The sequence below is a fragment of the Phyllobates terribilis genome, unplaced genomic scaffold, assembly GCF_046119375.1.
Source record: "Phyllobates terribilis strain yellow unplaced genomic scaffold, ASM4611937v1 Scaffold_7__3_contigs__length_470593459, whole genome shotgun sequence".
Taxonomy (NCBI): domain Eukaryota; kingdom Metazoa; phylum Chordata; class Amphibia; order Anura; family Dendrobatidae; genus Phyllobates; species Phyllobates terribilis.
Genome location: NW_027362767.1, coordinates 144,046,447 through 144,070,036, shown reverse-complemented (window position 1 = coordinate 144,070,036; position 23,590 = coordinate 144,046,447). Strand labels below are relative to the sequence as shown.

General features: G+C 42.0%; 1 protein-coding gene across 6 annotated transcripts in view; it reads left to right on the top strand.

Annotated features, from left to right (window-relative positions):
• Positions 1 to 23,590, top strand: part of IGSF9 (immunoglobulin superfamily member 9) — a 143,505-nt gene that overhangs the window by 4,945 nt on the left and 114,970 nt on the right. For 5 of the 6 annotated variants that reach the window (XM_073639367.1, XM_073639363.1, XM_073639364.1 and 2 more), the window contains exons 2-4: positions 5,321 to 5,709; positions 5,952 to 6,140; positions 18,903 to 19,055. In XM_073639367.1, coding sequence (XP_073495468.1) covers positions 5,655 to 5,709; positions 5,952 to 6,140; positions 18,903 to 19,055 — 397 coding nt within the window. In that variant the 5' untranslated portion in view covers positions 5,321 to 5,654. The remainder of the gene's footprint in view (positions 1 to 5,320; positions 5,710 to 5,951; positions 6,141 to 18,902; positions 19,056 to 23,590) is intronic. The other variant, XM_073639366.1, reaches the window with a different exon arrangement.

The window sequence follows — 23,590 nt, the reverse complement described above, 5'->3', positions numbered from 1 at the left end:
GATGTCACTGAAGGCAGGGCTGTGGTCACAGTGGATGCTATGATGTCACTGAGTGCAGGGTGGTGGTCGCAGTGGATATGATGTCACTGAGGGCAGGGCTGTGGTCACAGTGGATGCTATGATGTCATTGATGGTAGGGCTGTGGTCGCAGTGGATATGATGTCACTGAGGGCAGGGCTGTGGTTACATTGGAAGATATACAAACCTATGAATATGACACATAGTCAGAATATAATAGTACAATAATTTATTTAATTACAATTAAAAAACATCAAAATACAATTACACATAGAGGAAAAAACTGCCCAGGTATAATGGACATCCGGGGGTCAGCAGGTAAGATTACGAAGGACACTGGTCTCAAATCAACAGCCACAGAATCCACCAATCATATATTATTCAAAATTGAAAATGCATATAGTAAAGTGCATAGTGCAATAAATATTAGCCCAAATGGGTGTAAATGCACTAATATACAATGCAGTACAAAATTATTATTATATCTTCCCTATGTATAAATACTTAATAAGATGTTAGAAGTTGAAGAACGGATTGCAATGGTAGCTGTAACTCCGCATATGTAATTCAGTATATCATATGGATCAACAAGTGTCACCATAGTAAAATGATAATGCAGTGAAATACCTGCCAATCCTCCCAGAGTCCACAGAGATCCGACGCGCGTTTCGCCGATGGATTTAACAAGGATATCGTTATACCTGGGCAGTTTTTTCCTCTATGTGTAATTGTATTTTGATGTTTTTTAATTGTAATTAAATAAATTATTGTACTATTATATTCTGACTGTGTCATATTCATAGGTTTGTGTAGTTTGGTGGACATATAGTCGTGTTTGACTGTTCATTGTTGGATTTATACATTGGAAGATATGTTATAAGGGCAGGGTTATGGTAATATTAGATATGATGTCCCCTGTGTAGAGTGGTTGATATGATGATATGTGGTCACTTCTGGTGTGGTTCTAAAATGTGAACCGTTGTGCAGAATGGTATGATGTCACTGAGGACAGGGCAAATGTTTTGATAAGGCTGTGGCTTTGAGGTCATTGTGTTATTGGGTACAGATTCATCATGGTATCTCCAAAATTGAAGACCAAAAAAGAATATAATTTTTATTTTTATAGTGCCAACATATTCCACAGCCCATTACATTTTAGAGGCGACTTGTACAGACAATAAAGAAATTACAGAATAACAATAATACTAACCCAACTCTACCTAACATCGAAATTACTTTGGATGGTTCAACCATAACTCCCAAGTGTCACGCCCGCTATCTTGGGGTCATATTCAACACTAAACTTTCCTTTGCTCCCTATATCCGATCACTCACTCGCTCTTGTCACCTGCATCTTAAAAACATCTTCGGAATCCAACCTTTTCTCACCTTTGAAACAGCTAAAACTCTGTCGCTCTTATTCACTCTCGTCTGGACTATTGCAACTCTCTTCTGATCATTCTCCCTCTTACCAAACTTTCTCCTCTCCAATCCGTCCTGAACGCGGCAGCCAGGGTCATATTTCTGTGCAGCCGCTTCACCGATGCCTCCACCCTGTGCCAGTCATTACACTGGTTACTCATTCGCTACAGGATCCAATCTGAACTCATCGCTCTCACCCACAAAGCTCTCCACAGTTCTGCACCTCCTTATATCTCCTCTCTCATATGAATCGCCCTACACGTGCCCTCCATTCTACAAATTACCTAAGACTAACATCCCCCATAATCCGAACCTCGCACCTCCATCTCAAAGACTTCTCTCGTGCTGCGCCAGTTCTCTAGAATGCACTACCCCAGGCGATCCGACTGATGCCTAGCCCCCACGTCTTCAGGCGCGCTTTAAAAACCCATCTCTTTAAACAAGCCTACCACCTCAACTACTCAGTAAACCATCTTTCCCCAGTTTCCTCCTTCTAAATATTATTCAGAATCTGTTCCCTCCTATTCATCTGTCTCCACACCCTCCATGCACACGATAACTGCACTCGATACTTAATTATTGCACTTAAACATATGGGCTGATGACCGGATCATGCAGTCTTATATGAAAATCCCTACTTATTATAATTGCTGGACCTGAAATAACAAGCACTTTTCACCTATTGTGTCCCCCCTATTCCCTTGTAGATTGTAAGCTTGAGAGCAGGGACCTCACTCCTAATGTAACTGTCTTACCTTGTATTGAATTTATTGTCTGTATATGTCTCCGCTTAATTGTAAAGTGCTGCGGAATATGTTGGCACTATATATATATATATATATATATATATATATATATATATATATATATATATATATATATATATATATATATATATATATATATATATATATATAAATAAAAATTATTATTATTATAACAATAATCACATAAATCAACAGATACCAAAAGGAGTGAGGACCCTGCTCACAAGCCTACAATCTATGAGGAAATGGGGGAGACACGAAAGGTGGATGGTAAAATATGCTTGTATTGTACGGTCCGGCCATCAGTAAAATAATTAGGGGGATTCACATAAGTCTGCAGATCTGTACACGTACAGACACAGACGACTATTAAGTGAATGGAGGGTGTGTGAATAGATGATACGAGGGTTCTGATTTTGAAGAAAGTTTTCTATGTAGATTGTAGCTTGTGAGCAGGGTCCTCTCTCCTCCTGGTATCTGGTGATTTATGTGATTATTGTTATTCTGTAATGCCTTTTATTGTCTGTACTAATCCCCTCTAAAATGTAAAGTGCTGCGGAATATGTTGGCGCTATAGAAATATAAAAATATTATTATTATAGGCAAAACAGAGATAGTTAGATAAGTATGGTTAGGCGACAGGCCAGTCTAAAGAAATGCGTTTTTAGGGCAATCTTAAAACTGTGCGTATTGGGGATTAATCGAAGAGTCCTGGGTAGTGCGTTCCAAAGAATTGGCGCAGCACGTGAGAAGTCTTGGAGATGTTAAAAATGAGTATAATCTAACCTTATTTTACTATCATTATGGCAAGTGTCCTTTTGTTCACCTAAGCCGACCCATGCCCGGACCACTCCGTACATGTGACTAATTAAACATTAATGATGCTGGACATCTTTTACCTCCCATCAAAGTCTAACCAGCTTTTCCCTGGCCCTCTGTCCTTCACGACACCATTCCCAAAGCCTGCACCCCGTGATCCTTGTGTCTTGTGTCCTTGGTGCTTACAAGCCACATAGATGGCTAATCTGTGGACTGAAATATCATTAAGTCTATCTGTTGACTAGTATGGTCACTGAGGCATGAGGCACAAAGTGGCTCCTTTAATGATGGGAGATAATTCCCTTTGTGATTAGTAAAAATGATTATTATGACCTTATAACAGAGTATTATATCAGTGGGCAAGCGTAATCTAGTACCCTACTGGAACTACGAAATAAATAAATTATCTAATATATATTAGATACACACACAAAACATATTTTTTTCTCTAAAATATATGAAAAAAAGTGTTTCCTTTTAAGAAAAGAATCATTAAGTTAAAAAAATAAAAAATGAGAAATAATCAGTGTTGCCTCATCTATTATTACTATGATTTTTAACACCCATTCTCCCCAAAAAAACCTCCTAAAATCCACAACAGAATTGCCTGCAAAAAGCAAAAAAAAATTGAATTTGCCTTAAAATGTTAGCAATGCAACTAAAAATTGCCCAGCAAAAACCCCCCCCCAAAAAACCCCTACATGCCTCAACTGTTCTGCTCATAGGAAAAAATATAGGTCTTGAAATGCGTCAGCGCAAATGTTTTTGTGTGTGTGTGTGGGGGGGGGGAAGTAGTCATACATTATGTGTAAACCAAAATAGTTAAAAAAAACACATTTTCCCTACCCATTTTCTCCCACCCCCTTCCTTCCCACTACCCCTCCAGTCACATACCCCTTTATTCTTTATTAATACCTAGCTATAGGGTGTATATATTTTTTTTATGTTTTAAATATAACAAACATTATGCACCCTTTTGAATGATTATTATTATTATTTCTGTATCCTTTCCCCATTTCTAATAAAATTGAATTATAAAAAAATTCCACATTTGATAAAACAAACAAAAAAAAAGTTCTAAAAAAAATAAAATAATGTCCTGAAAGTGCTGTGATCTAAAGGACTTAAGAGTAGATTTGTTTAGGTTTTATTTTAGCAACGTGATACATTTTACATATGGATTAAATTAGGCACAAAGGATCCAGTCATCGAATCCATGAAGGCACCCTCTCTCATTTCCGAGACGCTACTTGTTGTGGTGATCACCTTGATCGCTGCTGCTCCCGATTCTCACGCCCCTAGGAAAAAGCTGCAGCGGCCACTAGAGGAGAAATGTAGTATTACATGGTGGCTATTCAGATGAAAAGGGTAGCGCTCAATTCTGGCTCACAGTGGGGTCTTGAGAGACTTCCATAGGTTTTCCCTGCTTATACTTGCTGGTATTTGCTGTTCTCCAGCCACACAAATAGTGCACACAAATAGAGAAGAGTCTCGGAGGGCTGAAAGTTCCTTCTTTCCAGACATCTGTCTTATATTGTCTGAAGCTGGTTGGTGCCAGAACCATGCAGAGACTGTTTCAATTATCATTGGGATATTAAATGTCCGCCCAACATGGCAAGAAATACAAAGTACCCGATTTCTTTCCAAACTTCTCTCCAAGAAAAATAAACTACTTTCTTCTTACTATTCAGCGACTTCAGTATAAAAATAAAGCTTTGGAGGTGTAAGTCTGAGAAAACCCATCATGGGGAACGTTGATGTAGAATTCCAGATTTTGGGAAGATAAATGTAAAAGAATAAAAGCTGTGTCTGTGGCGGCAGCGAGGCATGAGGTTCCAGGCGGTTTTGTAGTGTATAACTAGAAAAATATAGTTAATGCTATGAATCAGTTCTTCTGGAGAACATTCCTCTGCGGAGGTGGAATAGTTCTCAGAGTTTTGATGGATCAGGTTCCTCTGGAATATTAGTTTAATCCTTTTGGCCTTCGAGCTGCCGATCAAATCTTGAGTTTCTTTATTGTCTTCTATAAAAGGGAGTATAGTCAGACAGTGGTTACCGACATAAGAAGTATGGACGTCTGAAAGTGATAGGTCCTACACTTGGTTCACCAGGTCAAGTTCATGGTGATGTCATCTGGTTAGGGTGATCTTTGGTCCTGCTCAGGAATTTGCTGTTTGCCTTGCCCCCTGTTCAGAGTTTAGTGGACACTATGTAGATAGGTGTGGACTGAGCAAATACTGACTAAGCTGCTGAGGAACACTGGTGCTCATTACTCTTGAACTTCTCTGTTGCAGGTCTGTAAGGCGAAGCTCTGCAGCCCGGGACGTATACCCCACTAGGGAAGAAGACGAGGGTCTCCTTTATAAGACAAGCTACAGCTCCACACACTGGATTTTACCTAATGACTGGAGATTCAGCTGACGCCTTAGGGTGACTCCAGCATCGAGGGCTTGGACTCCGGCCTGGGACTGAGTGACCTTTTCCTGGAGCGGAGTATTGTCCGTACCTCTGTGCTGTGGAGTGTTCAGGCACGCTGGAGGTCACTGCATTGGGTCTCCTGATGCTGCATGAAAGGACAGCTGAATTTACTGTGGCCGTCTGCCTGTGTGTGGCTGGCAAGTGTGTGCTATGCATTGGGCTTCCTGGATATTCTTCCTCAGCCTGTCATTCTATTGCATTGAAGGTAAGCGGGGATGATGAAAGAGAAACACATCTTATGGTATTGGTGGTAGATAACATGTAACGACCACTGTTATCAGTTTTGTCATCTAGTCACCTGGTCACTCAGGCTTCAGAGAAATGCACAGGCCCTGCTCGCTCCACAATGATACCTCCTGCAGATTATTACACCACTGATCTCTCTACATATTTGTCCTGTCTCCTGATATACAGGGTTGTCCTCACACCGTTGTCTTCTTCCCTCAGGTACCATCCGATCGGACGCTCAGGCTGTGGTTGGCCGCGTAGGAGAGAGTGCGGTGCTGCCGTGCAGCCTCCTCCATGAAGCTGGCCGCCCTCCTCTCTATGTCATCGAGTGGGTGCGCTTTGGCTTCATCCTCCCCATTTTTATTAAATTTGGTCTCTTCTCCCCTCGTGTGGACCCTCAGTATCTTGGTAAGTTTCCAAGATGTAAAAAGTTCTCCTGACGTAGTTTAAGCAATTAATGACTTCCTCAATTATGTAACTGTCCGTATTCACTTCAATCGAGACACACATGGACAGGTGTAGTGTCTGCACATGCGTGTCGGGATAAGCGTGCCGTCTGCGGTGCGAGTGCATACGTGCATAGTTTTAGGTCCGTGCCGGGATGCGCGTGCAACACACATGGACAGGTGTAGTGTCTGCACATGCGTGTCGGGATAAGCGTGCCGTCTGCGGTGTGGGTGCATACGTGCACAGTTTCAGGTGCGTGCCGGGATGCGTATGCGACACACATGGACAGGTGTAGTATCTGCACATGCGTGTCGGGATAAGCGTGCCGTCTGCGGTGCGGGTGCTACGTGCACAGTTTCTGGTGCGTGCCAGGACGCGTATGCTGAATACAGCGTGTCGGTATATACGCCAGCTTGCAGCCTCATGCTCATAGTAACAGTTGTGTGGACATGTTGACTGATTATGAAGATCAGTATCTGTCATCCGAGCCTGGGGATAGAGTTACATGGCCAGACACAGGCTTCCTGTACCTTACCTGCTGTAATATAAACATCTCAGTCCGCCAGCGCAGGTGGAGCGGACTCATAAGGGAATGAGGATGTGAACGCACGAGCGACTATATAAAGAAAAAAGTAGGCGGGTGTGATATGGGTCACTGGTGCCCGATAACAGACCGGCATGCATTACTAGTTATAATCTGACTTAGTTATTTTACTTGATGTACTGTGCGTAGGCTTGTTATGTATTTCATTACCTCAATTGTCAGCTCTTGGGACTGGACTGCTGTCTCTATCTTCTTTGTTTTGTTGGGGGATAGGGCTTAAAAAATTTCATGGGTTCTTGGCAGATGAGGGGTTACTTTGCCTCAGGTGTCAGACTGGGTTATTCACGCCTTATTGCATATGGAGGGGAAGGGGGGCTTCTACTTGACAGTTGGAGGAGGGGGGAACACATTTTATGAATTAATGCTCTCATGTAGATTAGGGTTACGCCCGAGACAGAGACTTGAGGCGATAATCCCAGACACATGCAGGTCATGCAAACTAAATTGACATCCACCCTCCCCCACATTGAGATTTGGAACAATATTTGGTCTTCCATCACTTATGGGAAGACTGTTACTTATCAAGCAAGTGGCAATGAAGTGGAGTACAACTGCGCCAACGTATGGTGGTGGTGTACCCAAACCATGAGCCAAAGAGTGTGATATCACTCACCATGTGACCCCTGAACTACCAATTTGTTTTCCTAAGAATCTAGTCTCAGCAAATTGGGGAGAATAGGATATCGGACAAAGGAATAATGAAAGCGGAGTCAGACGATCCCTTTCAGCTCATGACAAAGAGCTTAAGAGTTGGGTATCGACTCCATTAGTTTGGGATTACTAAGTGTCTTTTCAAAGAAATATGTCTCTATGAGGCATTCTCTTAAGTTGGTCAAAGTCAAGACAAATAAAGTCTCTGACCTACCAACATGTCAGTAAAGTAGCACTTAAGTTGACTACAACTGCACCACCATTATTATTTAACAGCCTTCGGCTTAATCTTGAGCCATGGTGACGATGGATGAACGATCTGTAGGAAGATTGATCTTGTGCAAGCCTACATAGGTCCACCAGGGTCTTCTCCACCGTTATCTTGATAGTATCAAGCCATCAGGTTGCTGGTCTTCGTCTTGTTCCTTCTACAAATCACTACGTATAGATTACGGCATGGTGTTGTATTTAGACCATGAACTAATGAGCGTGGTGTCACCCACCAAAACACCCCTGAAATACCAATTTGTATTTCCAAGACTTCTGTTCTAGTATATTGGGGAAGAGAGGACAGTGGACAAAGGAATAGTGGAAACTGTGTGATCTCTTTTTGCCAATGGGAAATCCATTGGAAGCTGTTGTCCCCATTAGGTTAGGTTTTTTAGGGTGTCCATTTGAAGAAGTCTGACTCTGAAGTTCTCCAATTTTTAGTTTATACATTTCTTGACTTTAACTAACATGTAGACTACTTGACCAAATAGTTGTGTTCATTAGAACCAGAGGGTTGAGCTGGTGCCAGAGACTTCTGGTGCTATTTATCTTCATGGATAGGTAAAAAAACAATTTGCCCAGTCTAGCGTTTCCTCCTTTTGGTGAATGCCACTGAAATTGACAAGTTCACCCAAGAACGGGCATTTTTCGTTCTACGTCTTCAGATTCAACAGGGTCTTATTTTCTGGTTTACGTTAATTTGTATAATGAATCCATTGTGAACATAGGGAAAAAAAAAATCAACCACAGGATTAATATACGTTAATGAGCATAATTAAGAGGACAGCAAACATTGTCTCCATTCTCCGAACCTGCATTTCTTGTCATGAGATGATCCCAGGTTGTGTCACCAGAGATGAGAGAAGATCCTATTCTCTTGGGAAGGCAAGCATTGTCTCCGGCCAGGACAAAAGAACCTTTATCTTCTCAATAGGGGAGGGGTCCCAACGGTCACTTCAGAACAAGTTTGTGGCCTCAGGCACTGGGGTGTGGAACATTCACAGGAATATTTTTACTCTGAATGTTTCTGTGTTGTTGGGATTAGGTTTAAATGTCAGACGTATATTGGAGGAGAAGAGCGGGTGTGTTTACAACCAGTGGACTATGGGACAAAATGTGAATGTTAACTTCCTGGCAGCTCACACAACTTCGAGGTTACACAGCAAAAATAGTAGTAATAATAATAATAAAAGTGTGAAGAAAAAATTTTCTAAACTTTTTCCTTAATTTTTTCATAGTCCCAACTTTCGAAGCAATGTGACCAACAGCAATTTTAGAGTCTCTTAGTAACATTAATGAGTGGCCGAGAATGCTACCCAAAAACTACTTGGGTCCTTGCATGGTCTGAAGATTGATGAATTCTCACTACTTTGGCTACCTAAACCTTTTATGAAATAGTAGTTATTTGGAAGTATATCTAGATCTGGAAATGTTATGTCTAGGGGGGTAGGCACATGTTAAACCCTCTAAGATTCCAACCTTAAAAACACACAAAGTCCAATGGAGAAAAGTTTGTCTCGTCAGTCACTAACAGAAAAGTTACCCAAATGGAAATCGGCCGCACAGCTTGTGACCGCCATCACTAATGAGCCACTCTGCTATTAAGGCAGAGGTTTGTTAGTCACCACTTTTCTTCCCGACTTAAATTGTTAACTCCAGTCAAAATATGTAGTCAGAGAGCCACTCTTAATAGTTCTTCACAGCTACACTACCTGTATTAGGATCAAAGAGCGGTAATATCATCTGTTCTAAGGTCCTCGTCCACTATAGGATACTTACAACTTAAAGGAGAACTCCTGCCAAAATTTATTGCCTGGAAATTTATTTTGGGGTATTTTTTTTTCTGTGTGGCCTCTCAAAAAAGTTAAAAATTGTAGGATTTATATTGGGTATAATGCAATTATTTTTCCCCATTCTAATCCGTTAACCCACTTTGTGCCGTGTTTTAATTCTTACAAGATGATGATGACCCTCTCCAAGGGTGATATCTGTTCCCTAACAGCAGGTACGAGGCCATATATTACATATAGGGGGCTTCTGTGATGGATACACCAGATTCAATGATCAGGAGGCCTAGTATCTAAGGCATAATGTCGCCCGAGTATCCAAAGTGGATAAATAGTCACGGGTTGAAGGTATCTGCTTCCTATCCAAACCATTTGGACATACTCTCTAAATACTCCGTGTAAGTGAAAAAGAAATGAAACCAGCTCACCAAGGCTCTAGGCGTATTAAACCGAGGATTCCATGGGACCTAAATGATTCAATCGAAGAGAAATCCAACTTCTTGAAAGGCAAAAACTTTACTGGAAAACTAGGTTAAAAAGATCCCATGTCACGATTGTAAAAAGCTACGGATTTCGAACGCACTCTGCGTTCTTTGTCGGAGCTCAATTTTCCCCCTTCGAGCTAGAGTTCAACAGTGCATGTGGACGACAAATCCCAGCAATCCCTACCCTACTCATCCATGAAGGGCTGTGACATTGTAACGCAGCTCAGCTGTTGTTTGGTTGCCAGGAGCAGAGTGTGGCATGCAGGTTTGTTCTTTGGCGTAAGATGGGATCCTCTGTTACTTATTAATTGTCTCCTTCTCGGAGATGGGAGCCTCAGTAGAGGGCGGCCATGGTATGGTGCATGAAAGGGCCAGGTGACTAGTACCGGCCATCACCGAGTGATGGGAATGGGTAATGACAGGCAAAGGCAGAGGTTTGGGTATTGCTGCGTGGTTTCTGCTTCCCTGGTAACTGCTTGTTTATTTTCAGTCCCAGGGAAGGACGGGAGCGGAGGGGCACGGATGGAGGGGCACGGACGGAGGGGCGACAGGGGACGCGGACTGCCATTGTCCAAGTGCTTAGATTTGAATTTCCTTTGCCATGGTTACCAGGTGGACGGAGGGAGGGTCTCAGGGCGGTGATGGAGGAGGGATGGGTGGGCAGGCTGAGGTACGGTGCTGCTCTTGGTGGTTGTTTTTTTTTTTTTTCTTTTTTGCATTTTTCAAAGTTTCGAATGGGAGATTTTAACACGACCTGGCATTGTGTGTAGGAAGACGGAGGCCGTGCACTATTACATGTGACCAGGAAGAGGGGAGACACCAGGAGGGTGCACGCCTCACAGAATGATATCTGAGCTGCTGTATCTAAGCATGTCAGGTGGGATACTGTCTGCTGAGCCATGTATCCTAGCCTCTCATTACTGTGATATGGCAGGCACTTTGGTGCTGCCCTGAGAGTACCTTTCTTCCGCTTGTAATTGCGCAATCATTCGTCTTTCCTAATAAATTGCTTTTCTTTGTTTTCTGGCTGTAAAATGGCTGAGATGTGACTGTGGCAGAAGCCAGGGCAATAAAATCTGTGGAGGACACGGTGTCCCTCCTGAGTCCTCCACGTGCTGCACACTTCATGTGTGGAGACTATATGAAGGCCAAGGTGTGCGGAGCGACATGAGCAGCGGGGGGCTGACCAAACACCCTCATAATCATGTTCATTTTAAGGTAAAGTCTATAGGAAATGTGTTCAAAGGTCCACACATGGCGTTTTGTGCCATTTTTTTTTCTCCCCCTGAAAAGCAGCATGCTCCCGGCATGAACATTTTTATTTTAAAAGGTTTTTACAATTATTTTCTCTATAAGAAATGTCAGAAAAATATATGTACAAAATGAAAAACGTCTCCTCACACAATATCGAGTGGTGTATCTAATCCCGTCATGTGGGATCCTGTCCGTTGAGCTGTGTATCTAACCTTATCAGGTGTGATACTGTCTTGAGATGACAACAACGACTGTATTCTCTTTTTTTTTTTTCTGTGGATTGTAAACTCCCGCAGTTCATTGTCCTGTGAATAGGAATGGATTATAATTGTCATTGTCTGTATTACGCTCCTGATCCGGAATCTGATTAGTGAGAATAATCGTGCAGTCGCTTCCTCCCCAGCTTTTGTCTGGGTCCCTCATCCCTCATCCGCACCCCATGACCCTGGGAACGAGAGCGTTAATGGCCGACGCTGAGGCTTTTCCTGGATGCGTCTTTTGAAAGTTTGAAAAATGCATATTTAACTTTGATCCGACCCTCCCTCCCCCCCACTCTTTGGCCCCAAATCCCTCACCCCCTCCCCTCCACCCCTAGTGTCTAACTCACCACCCCCTTCCTCCTCTCTCTTATCTCCATTCTTCTTTCTCCCTGTTCTCACTTGTATAAGGTGCAATGATGTGAATGGCTGAGCGGAAGGGGGTGCACATCCTTTTTTTTTTCTTTTTTTACACCACATTTCATGAATCTTTTCACAATTTTCCATATTAGAATACAGCATGGAAAGCTGGGTGACAACTAAGTGTATACAATCATTAGATTTCACAGACTACTGAATGGAAGAAATGTATCACCCTCGGAATCCCGGGGTTCGGCATCTTTTTTTTCCCCACCATTGACCATTACATTTCCCTTTTCGGCTCATAAATTCAAGGAGAGCGTTGTCATGGCCTCTCCCATCTTTACCCAAAATCCTCTTCTCAGAGCGATGCTGTCAGTTGCTATGCAGTCTGCGGCCGGTTACTAAGACAACAATAATGTCATTGAAAGAAAGAAAAAAAGAAAAATTCATGAATGGAAGTTAATGACGAAGCGGAGGCTGCAAACATGAGGGCTATATATACCCACCGCAGTACACCCTGGCCGCTCCACAGCCAATCACACTCACTGCCTCTTATGCCCATCATATGTAAACAGCCATCAGGACGGGGGTCTCGGCTTAATAGGATTTAAAGGGCTAGATATTCTAAAGTGGTCACCTTTAAGAAGAGAGTCCGAGGCATTAGTCCAGGACTGATCTGCTTTGCTCCCCATTGGATTGTGTGTGGTTAGCCGGCCGCACTTTACAGAAGGATAACCTAGTGTAGGGCAGGAGATCTCTGTTTCAGCCTCTCAGCCCAAACAGTTCTTAGGGTGTGAGGACAAGATGGATGTTTTCGCGGCACAATTAGGAGTGTTCCTTTTGACCTCTCAAAAAATCCGTCCTAGAGGACGGTCTCTTGGCACCTGACGGGGTGTCAGGACAGTGGTTTAGACACATGGGTCAAGCCTATAGGGAGGCCTGAGTACACATTGGTGGTGATGTGACATCACTGCTGTCTGGAGATAAGGTTATGTCTCATAGGCGCTCATGACGGAGCCCCCCGTGTGTTTACTGTAAAGAATGGTCTTCAGGCGATTAGACTGGATTTCCTCCCGACCCCGGCTGACCTCCGCCACATGCTCTCCAAGATTTACACGGGATGTTTAACCCTCTCCCTTTGTTACCCGATGCAGGGGTATTAGATTGTAAGCTCTGCTGCAAAGGTGACCTGTGTGCACTTTTTACACAAGGCACCACTGAATACATTGCCAGTATATGTGTAAGGTATCAGTATATTACTAGATAGACCTCTGCTTTACACCATCTTCTAATGTTATCCCACAGACCTTAAGATACAGATTGGCTTTCTGGAATGGAAGGGCTTGTTATCAGCTGCTGATGGTGAAGGGGTTAAGCATAGGTGGGGCCTGTGCCTCAGACTCCCACCTTCTACAGAGGGCTAAGACCTGTTGTGGGTAAGCTGCGGTGTCACAATGACTATCCCAAGCTTATCCACTACAACCAGGGGCTGTGGTTTTAGCCAATTCAAATTTTACTAATGTCCTTCTGATCGGATCAGGCGACTGATAATAGCAGCAGGCAATTAAGGAGATTGAATCTTCTCCTCAAGTCTTATCTCCCATCTCATCCTCCGCTGCTGTGTCCACCCAGAATCCTGAGAAGAAGAGCATCACCCATATAAAATCCCATCCCTGACACACCTGAGAAGGGGCAATACCACTGGACTTCTATTCTTGTACATAGGAGCAGTATTATAGTAGTTATATTCTTGTACATAGGGGGCAGTATTATAGTAGTTATATTCTTGTACATAGGGGGCAGTATTATAGTAGTTATATTCTTGTACATAGGGGGCAGTATTATAGTAGTTATATTCTTGTACATAGGAGCAGTATTATAGTAGTTATATTCTTGTACATAGGGGGCAGTATTATAGTAGTTATATTCTTGCACATAGGGGGCAGTATTATAGTAGTTATATTCTTGTACATAGGGAGCAGTATTATAGTAGTTATATTCTTGTACATAGGGGGCAGTATTATAGTAGTTATATTCTTGTACATAGGGGGCAGTATTATAGTAGTTATATTCTTGTACATAGGAGCAGTATTATAGTAGTTATATTCTTGTACATAGGGGCAGTATTATAGTAGTTATATTCTTGTACATAGGGGCAGTATTATAGTAGTTATATTCTTGCACATAGGGGGCAGTATTATAGTAGTTATATTCTTGTACATAGGGAGCAGTATTATAGTAGTTATATTCTTGTACATAGGGGCAGTATTATAGTAGTTATATTCTTGTACATAGGGAGCAGTATTATTGTAGTTATATATTTGTACATAGGGAGCAGTATTATAGTAGTTGTATTCTTGTACATAGGGGCAGTATTATAGTAGTTATATTCTTGTACATAGGGGGCAGTATTATAGTAGTTATATTCTTGTACATGGGAGCAGTATTATAGTAGTTATATTCTTGTACATAGGGGGCAGTATTATAGTAGTTATATTCTTGTACATAGGAGCAGTATTATAGTAGTTATATTCTTGTACATAGGGGGCAGTATTATAGTAGTTATATTCTTGTACATAGGGGGCAGTATTATAGTAGTTATATTCTTGTACATAGGGGGCAGTATTATAGTAGTTATAGCCTTGTACATAGGAGCAGTATTATAGTAGTTATATTCTTGTATATAGGGGCAGTATTATAGTAGTTATATTCTTGTACATAGGGGGCAGTATTATAGTAGTTATAGCCTTGTACATAGGAGCAGTATTATAGTAGTTATATTCTTGTACATAGGGGGCAGTATTATAGTAGTTATAGCCTTGTACATAGGAGCAGTATTATAGTAGTTATATTCTTGTATATAGGGGCAGTATTATAGTAGTTATATTCTTGTACATAGGGGGCAGTATTATAGTAGTTATAGCCTTGTACATAGGAGCAGTATTATAGTAGTTATATTCTTGTATATAGGGGCAGTATTATAGTAGTTATATTCTTGTACATAGGGGGCAGTATTATAGTAGTTATAGCCTTGTACATAGGAGCAGTATTATAGTAATTATATTCTTGTACATAGGAGCAGTATTATAGTAGTTATAGCCTTGTACATAGGAGCAGTGTTGTAGTAGTTATATTCTTGTACATAGGGGGCAGTATTATAGTAGTTATAGCCTTGTACATAGGAGCAGTGTTGTAGTTGTTTTTTATGTTGGTAAGTACATATATTTGCACTAGCTTCTCAAGTGATTTGGACTAGATGTCCTTCTTTTCTTGTTTTTCTCTGTTCTGTTTGATTGATCTACTTGCTTATAACACCACATTATAGAACACTTAATGCAATTGACCTTTTGACCTCTCCTTGTCATAGTGACCCCCATTAGGCAGCATTTCCATCAAGACCCTCTGATCCAATCTTTTTTTCTGTTTTGTTTATAGTAAATGGAAGTCGCAATCACAGGAGAGATCTGGGAACTTCTTTTTTTAAAAGTACAGAACCCAAAATGTGTGTCTTGCTCTGTCCTTAAAAGGCACTTTTATCAGAAGTGATGGCCATCGTAGCATTCCTGTGTCAGCTCGGCCTACCCTGTACAGTGTCCCATCTACACAGCCAAGAGACAGCAGTACCTATATACCAGTCCCTCCTGTCATTTTGTAGTTTGAGTTGCCCCAGAATCCCTGACCCTTAATCTCATTATAAGGTTATTTACAATGTTGTGACAGTGAGACATTGCAGTCCTTACATTACAGTGTGTGCAGTGTCTGTCTTCAATCACAATGGCAGGAGTGAGTGTGCAGTAACACAGCTGGGCCGGTATGGAGTTCTGCTTTGTGTGATGTATCGTCCCTTTAAAATCATATAGCACCACCGTGACAGGAACAGTACAATGAGGTGTAGAGTCAGAGCTAAGCCTCAATACAACCCTTTATTCCTCACATTTCTACTCGCTATAAAAAGGTGTAACACATTGTGGACAGCAAACAAGCTTGGACTGTGTGCCCCGCGAAAAGATATTCACATCCTGTATTATACTCCAGAGCTGCACTCACTATTCTGCTGGTGCAGTCGCTGTGTACATACATTACATTACTGATCCTGAGTTACATCCTGTATTATACCCCAGAGCTGCACTCACTATTCTGCTGGTGGAGTCGCTGTGTACATACATTACATTACTGATCCTGTACTGATCCTGAGTTACACCCTGTATTATACTACAGAGCTGCACTCACTATTCTGCTGGTGCAGTCACTGTGTACATATATTACATTACTGATCCTGTACTGATCCTGAGTTACATCATGTATTATACTCCAGAGCTGCACTCACTATTCTGCTGGTGCAGTCACTATGTACATACATTACATTACTGATCCTGAGTTACATCATGTATTATACTCCAGAGCTGCACTCACTATTCTGCTGGTGCAGTCACTGTGTACATACATTACATTACTGATCCTGTACTGATCCGGAGTTACATCCTGAATTATACTCCAGAGCTGCACTCACTATTCTGCTGGTACAGTCACTGTGTACATACATTACATTACTGATCCTGAGTTACATCCTGTATTATACCCCAGAGCTGCACTCACTATTCTGCTGGTGGAGTCGCTGTGTACATACATTACATTACTGATCCTGTGCTGATCCTGAGTTACATCCTGTATTACACTCCAGAGCTGTACTCACTATTCTGCTGGTGCAGTCACTGTGTACATACATTACATTACTGATCCTGAGTTACATCCTGTATTATACTCCAGAGCTGCACTCACTATTCTGCTGGTGCAGTCACTGTGCACATACATTACATTACTGATCCTGTGCTGATCCTGAGTTACATCCTGTATTATACTCCAGAGCTGCACTCACTATTCTGCTGGTGCAGTCACTGTGTACATACATTACATTACTGATCCTGTACTGATCCTTAGTTACATCCTGTATTATACCCCAGAGCTGCACTCACTATTCTGCTGGTGCAGTCACTGTGTACATACATTACATTACTGATCCTGAGTTACATCCTGTATTATACTCTAGAGCTGCACTCACTATTCTGCTGGTGCAGTCACTGTGTACATACATTACATTACTGATCCTGAGTTACATCCTGTATTATACTCCAGAGCTGCACTCACTATTCTGCTGGTGCAGTCACTGTGTACATACATTACATTACTGATCCTGAGTTACATCCTGTATTATACCCCAGAGCTGCACTCACTATTCTGCTGGTGCAGTCACTGTGTACATACATTACATTACTGATCCTGTACTGATCCTGAGTTACATCCTGTATTATACTCCAGAGCTGCACTCACTATTCTGCTGGTGCAGTCACTGTCTACATACATTACATTACTGATCCTGAGTTACATCCTGTATTATACTCCACAGCTGCACTCACTATTCTGCTGGTGCAGTCACTGTCTACATACATTACATTACTGATCCTGAGTTACATCCTGTATTATACTCTAGAGCTGCACTCACTATTCTGCTGGTGCAGTCACTGTGTACATACATTACATTACTGATCCTGAGTTACATCCTGTATTATACTCCAGAGCTGCGCTCACTATTCTGCTGGTGCAGTCACTGTGTACATACATTACATGACTGATCCTGAGTTACATCCTGTATTATACTCCAGAGCTGCACTCACTATTCTGCTGGTGCAGTCACTGTGTACATACATTACATTACTGATCCTGAGTTACATCCTGTATTATACTCCAGAGCTGCGCTCACTATTCTGCTGGTGCAGTCACTGTGTACATACATTACATGACTGATCCTGAGTTACATCCTGTATTATATCCCAGAGCTGCACTCACTATTCTGCTGGTGCAGTCACTGTGTACATACATTACATTACTGATCCTGTACTGATCCTGAGTTACATCCTGTATTATACTCCAGAGCTGCACTCACTATTCTGCTGGTGCAGTCACTGTGTACATACATTACATTACTGATCCTGAGTTACATCCTGTATTATATCCCAGAGCTGCACTCACTATTCTGCTGGTGCAGTCACTGTGTACATACATTACATTACTGATCCTGTACTGATCCTGAGTTACATCCTGTATTATACTCCAGAGCTGCACTCACTATTCTGCTGGTGCAGTCACTGTGTACATACATTACAGATCTTGAGTTACATCCTGTATTATACTCCAGAGCTGCACTCACTATTCTGCTGGTGCAGTCACTGTGTACATATATTACATTACTGATCCTGAGTTACCTCCTGTATTATACCCCAGAGCTGCACTCACTATTCTGTTGGTGCAGTCGCTGTGTACATACATTACATTACTGATCCTGTGCTGATCCTGAGTTACATCCTGTATTATACTGCAGAGCTGCACTCACTATTCTGCTGGTGCAGTCACTGTGTACATACATTACATGACTGATCCATAGTTACATCCTGTATTATCCTCCAGAGCTGCACTCACTATTCTGCTGGTGCTATCACTGTGTACATACATTACATTACTGATCCTGAGTTACATCCTGTATTATACTGCAGAGCTGCACTCACTATTCTGCTGGTGCAGTCACTGTGTACATACATTACACTACTGATCCTGAGTTACATCCTGTATTATACTGCAGAGCTGCACTCACTATTCTGCTGGTGCAGTCACTGTGTACATACATTACATGACTGATCCTGAGTTACCTCCTGTATTATACTCCAGAGCTGCACTCACTATTCTGCTGGTGCAGTCACTGTGTACATACATTACATTACTGATCCTGAGTTACATCCTGTATTATACCCCAGAGCTGCACTCACTATTCTGCTGGTGCAGTCACTGTGTACATACATTACATGACTGATCCTGAGTTACATCCTGTATTATACTCCAGAGCTGCACTCACTATTCTGCTGGTGCAGTCACTGTGTACATACATTACATTACTGATCCGGAGTTACATCCTGTATGATACTCCAGAGCTGCGCTCACTATTCTGCTGGTGGAGTTACGTCCTTCTGCCTTGTTCACTCTATTTTCCCATCTCTTCACAGGACGCACGCGCATAGAGGAAGGCGCTTCTCTACTCATTGACTCCCTCCGTTCTGATGACCAGGGTTGGTATGAGTGCCGGGTGCTGTTTTTGGATCGTCATCACGCAGATGAGGACTTCAAGAATGGGACTTGGATCCATCTTACTGTGAACTGTACGTCTGTTACAGCCCCATAAATAGTTGCATATGTTTCGGTGTAGTTGCTTTGAACCCCATTTACTGGGTGGCCATTGTGGACATGGACTCGAGGAGCAGTCTGGCATCACCCCGCTTTTGTTTTAGCATTGTATGGTGATGTTTGGAGATTTATTTCCCACATAATGTTACAATTCTATGGTAGTATTACTTGAGCACGAGACAGTGGTTTTATATGGACTGTATATGGCAATATTTGTGTGCTGTTAGTTGTATAATGCATATTATTTGAGCACTATATGGTGGTTTTATATACCAGTAATACAGGCGCTCTTACTTGTGTAATGGATATTACTTGGACACATTAAAGTGATTTATATAGGATGTATATGGCAGTTTTATATGCGCCTCTAGCTGTTTTTAAGCATACCGCTTGGGCACTATACATTGTTTTTGTATGGGCTGTATATGGCAGTATTATTTGGGCTGTTGTATAATGCATGCTACTTGGGCACTATACGGTGACTTTACATGGCCTACATATTGCATGTGGGCGGTCACCTGTACTATGCATACTTGGGCACTATAGAGTAGTTTTATATGAGCGGTATATGGCAGTATTATGTGGGCTCTTACTTGTATAATGAATATTATTTTTACTTTATGGTTGTTTTATACAGTTGAAACCAGAAGTTTCCATACACTATATAAAGACACACATGAATGTTTTTCTCAATATCTGACATGAAGTCAGAATAAACCTTTCCCGTTTTAGGTCAGTTAGGATTACCAGAATTTTTAATATTTGCCAAATGCCAGAATAATGAGAGAGAGAGAATGTTTTAAGCCATTTTTATTACTTACTTCAAAGTTAAAAGTTTCCATACATTTCATTAGTATTTGGTACCATTGCCCTTAAACTGAATGACTTGGGTCAATGGTTTGGGATATCCTTCCACAAGCTTCTCACAATAGTTGGTGGGAATTTGGGCCGATTCCTCCTGACAAAACTGGTGTAACTGATCCAGGTTTGTAGGTCGCCTTGCTCGCAGCCTCTTCAGCTTTGCCCATAAATTTTCAATAGGATTGAGATCAGGGCTTTGTGATGGCCACTAAAAAACATTGACTTTGTTATCCTAAAGCCACTTTGTTACCATTTTGGCAGTATGCTTCAGGTCATTGTCCATTTGGAAGACCCATTTCCGCCTAAGCTTTAACTTCCTGGCTGATGTCTTGAGATGTTGCTTCAGTATTGCCACATAATCTTCTTTTCTCATGATGCCATCTATTTTGTGACGTGTACCAGTCCCTACTGCAGCAAAACAACCCCACAACATGATTCAGCCACCCCCGTGTTTCACAGTTGGGATGGTGTTCTTAGGCTTCCAAGCTTCTACCTTTTTCCTCCAAACGTAACAATGGTCATTATGCCCAAAAAGTTCAATTTTAGTTTCATCAGACCACAGGACATGTCTCCAAAAATTAAGGTCTTTGTTCCTGTGTGCATTTGCAAACATTAATCTGGCTTTTTTCTGTTTCTTTTGGAGTAATGGTTTCTTCCTGGCAGAGTGGCCTTTTAGCCCATGTTGATACCGTACTCGTTTCACTGTGGATATTGACACAATCTTACCGGCTTCCGCCATCATCTTCACAAGGTCTTTTGCTTTTGTCCTTGGATTGATATGCACATGTCAGACCAAAGCATGTTCATCTCTGGGACACAGAACCTGTCTCCTTCCTGAGCGGTATGATGGCTGGACATTCCCATCTTGATTGTACTTGTGTATAGTTGTTTATACAGATGAACGAAGCACCTTCAGATATCTTGAAATTGTACCCAAGGATGAGCCAGACTTGTGCCAGTCCACAATTCTCTTCCTGATATATTGGCTGATTTCTTTAGACTTTCCCATGAAGCTACACTAAGAAGCAATGTATTTCAGGTGCGCATTAAAATACATCCACATGTGTGTCTCTAATTAACTCAGATGTTGCCAAAAAAGCTTCCAAACACATCACATCGTCATATGGGCAGTCCAGAATTGTTTAAAGGCATAGTAATCTTAGTATATGTAAACTTTTGACTTTGCAGTAAGTAATAAAAATGCCTTAAAACATTCTCTCTCTCTCTCATTATTCTGGCATTTGGCAAATATTAAAAATGATGGTAATCCTAACTGACCTAAAACGGGAAAGGTTTATTCTGATTTCATGTCAGATATTGAGAAAAACCTGCAGATGTGTCTTTTTATACAGTGTATGGAAACTTCTGGTTTCAACTGTGTGTGTTGTATATGGCAATATTATGTGGGCTCTTACTTGTATAAGGCATATTATTTTGTAACCTTACGGTTGTTTAACATGTGCTGTATATGGCGGTATTAATAGTATAATACATATTATTTAGGTCCTGTATCTGCAAAGTCAAAGCGGATGCATAAGGGGGATCTTTTTACTTTTTTCTTTATATGGAATAGCTATGTCTGGCAACAGCAATGCCTCATATAGAGATGGAGGGATTGTTGCCAACACAACGCTGTGCTGTTTAGACTGGCAGAGACGTGACAACTACCGGTGCCAGCAGTAAATAGTGCTACTCCCATTATCCCGGAAGTATGCCCTGTGCCAGGTTTACAATTAATAAGAGCTTCGAATGCAGGACTGACAATATGTTGTATTCTGTGCATGCTGAGCTTCAAAATTCATGAATAAAATGCCAGAACCGCAGTAAAGACTGACACAGGAGCAGCACAATATGCTCTGGGGAACATTATGGGACAATGTATAACCCTGATGTATATGCTGTATACCAGCTACAGAAAGAAAAGGGGCCGGGTCTGTCCATGAACAGTTTCCATCATTTTTTAATTTCTTGGATTAGAGGGGGCTTTTTTAATCATAGGATGGCAGGCTGGGTGATTGCAAGGATTATCACTTGTGCCCCCCTCACTTCTGTTCATACTGACATGTACATACAGCGACCCCTCACCAGGCGGAGGCCATGGAGATGATGACATTCCCGCAGTGGGCCTAATCCTTGCAGCGAAGGCTGGAGGACCTCTACATACGACATATGGAGGATGTTCTCGATTTCCTGCCCCCTAATTTAGCCTCCTCAGAGTTAAGCTTTGTGTGCTCCGAGACCCCATGCCCATGGCTTGTTGTGAAAAAAAAAAGGTCCCCGGAGTCTGTCTTCATGACCCTAGACAAAAGCCAACAACTAACAGAAAGTCTATGAAACCAAAGAACTCGAAAAGAATGGCAACTCAACACTAATTAGATCTGAATTGAGGTTTGAGAAGACCTTTTGACCACAAGACATGCCCAACCCGCCCACATTGCCCCTTTTCTGACCCACATCCTACAATGTGAAGCCCTCCCGAGGCTCTAGAGGTTTCTGGGTTAGTCTTAAAAGCTGTAATAAGACGAACAAAAAAGTAACGTCAGAGGAAGAGACTAGTTTGACCCGAAACGTTGTTTTGGAAAATAATACCAACTTTTATGAATGGGCATCTGGGATGTTCCTGACTGCTGGGTGCCGTCCTTTTTTATTTTCCATGTCCTCACCCCTTCTCAAACAACTCCTCAGTCCGTGATTGTTCTTTAGGCCACGGCCCCACTATCAGTATTTGCTCAGTATTCGGTCAGTATTTTTTTTCTTAGGAGCGGGAGACAAAACCAGGTGAGGAACAATCAGAGAAAAGGTATAATAGAAACAAGTCACCAATTCTGCATTTATCACCCACTCCTGGATTTGGCTCCCATTCCTGAGAAAAAAATACTGACCGAATATTGACCAAATACTGATAGTGGGGCCGTGGCCCAAGTCAGAAAACGGGTTAATGTTGGTTTTTGAGGCTTACTCTACTGATGGCTTCACAATCTGCCAAGATGTACGTGGCACCACCTAGCGGACCTCCATCGTGAAGCCATGTGTATTTTATCCTCTGTAATCTTCACCATTGAGTCCACAAAAATAGGTTTTCCTTTGGTGTTCATAATGAATGAACTTAAAGGGGATGTCCATGTTATATATACCCAGGTTTTCTTTGCAGGCTTTATTAGCGGCCTAAAGCTCTGCACTCCAGCAAAATAAACGCAGCCTTACTTGGCAAAACAACAAAACAGAAGATAAACTGTAGCACAGTCCATATATGTGTGTGCGGTTCACCTACACAGGTTATGTCCAGCCTTCAGCTCCCTCCTGAGCTATGGCTGTCCAGTCTGGAGACCTTGCCTCTCCAAACACAACACAGAGAAAAAAAACAGGACTGAACATTTAAACATTGCTCAGCCACACCCTGAGGTGGAGATATGGGGAATGACATCCCTCCTATCTCAATGTCATTCCCCTAAAACCAAGCCCTTTAAGTGAGTTAACCCACCAGCATATAACATGCTGGCAGAAAGTTATTGGTTTCAGCTCACACAGGGTAGCAATCTGTGTGACACATACCTCCTCTCATAAATCATACCAGTGACTCTGTCACATATCCCCCCCCCTCTGCCCAAAGCCAGGGGTTTGGACACCTTCCGATACCAGACAGGGAATT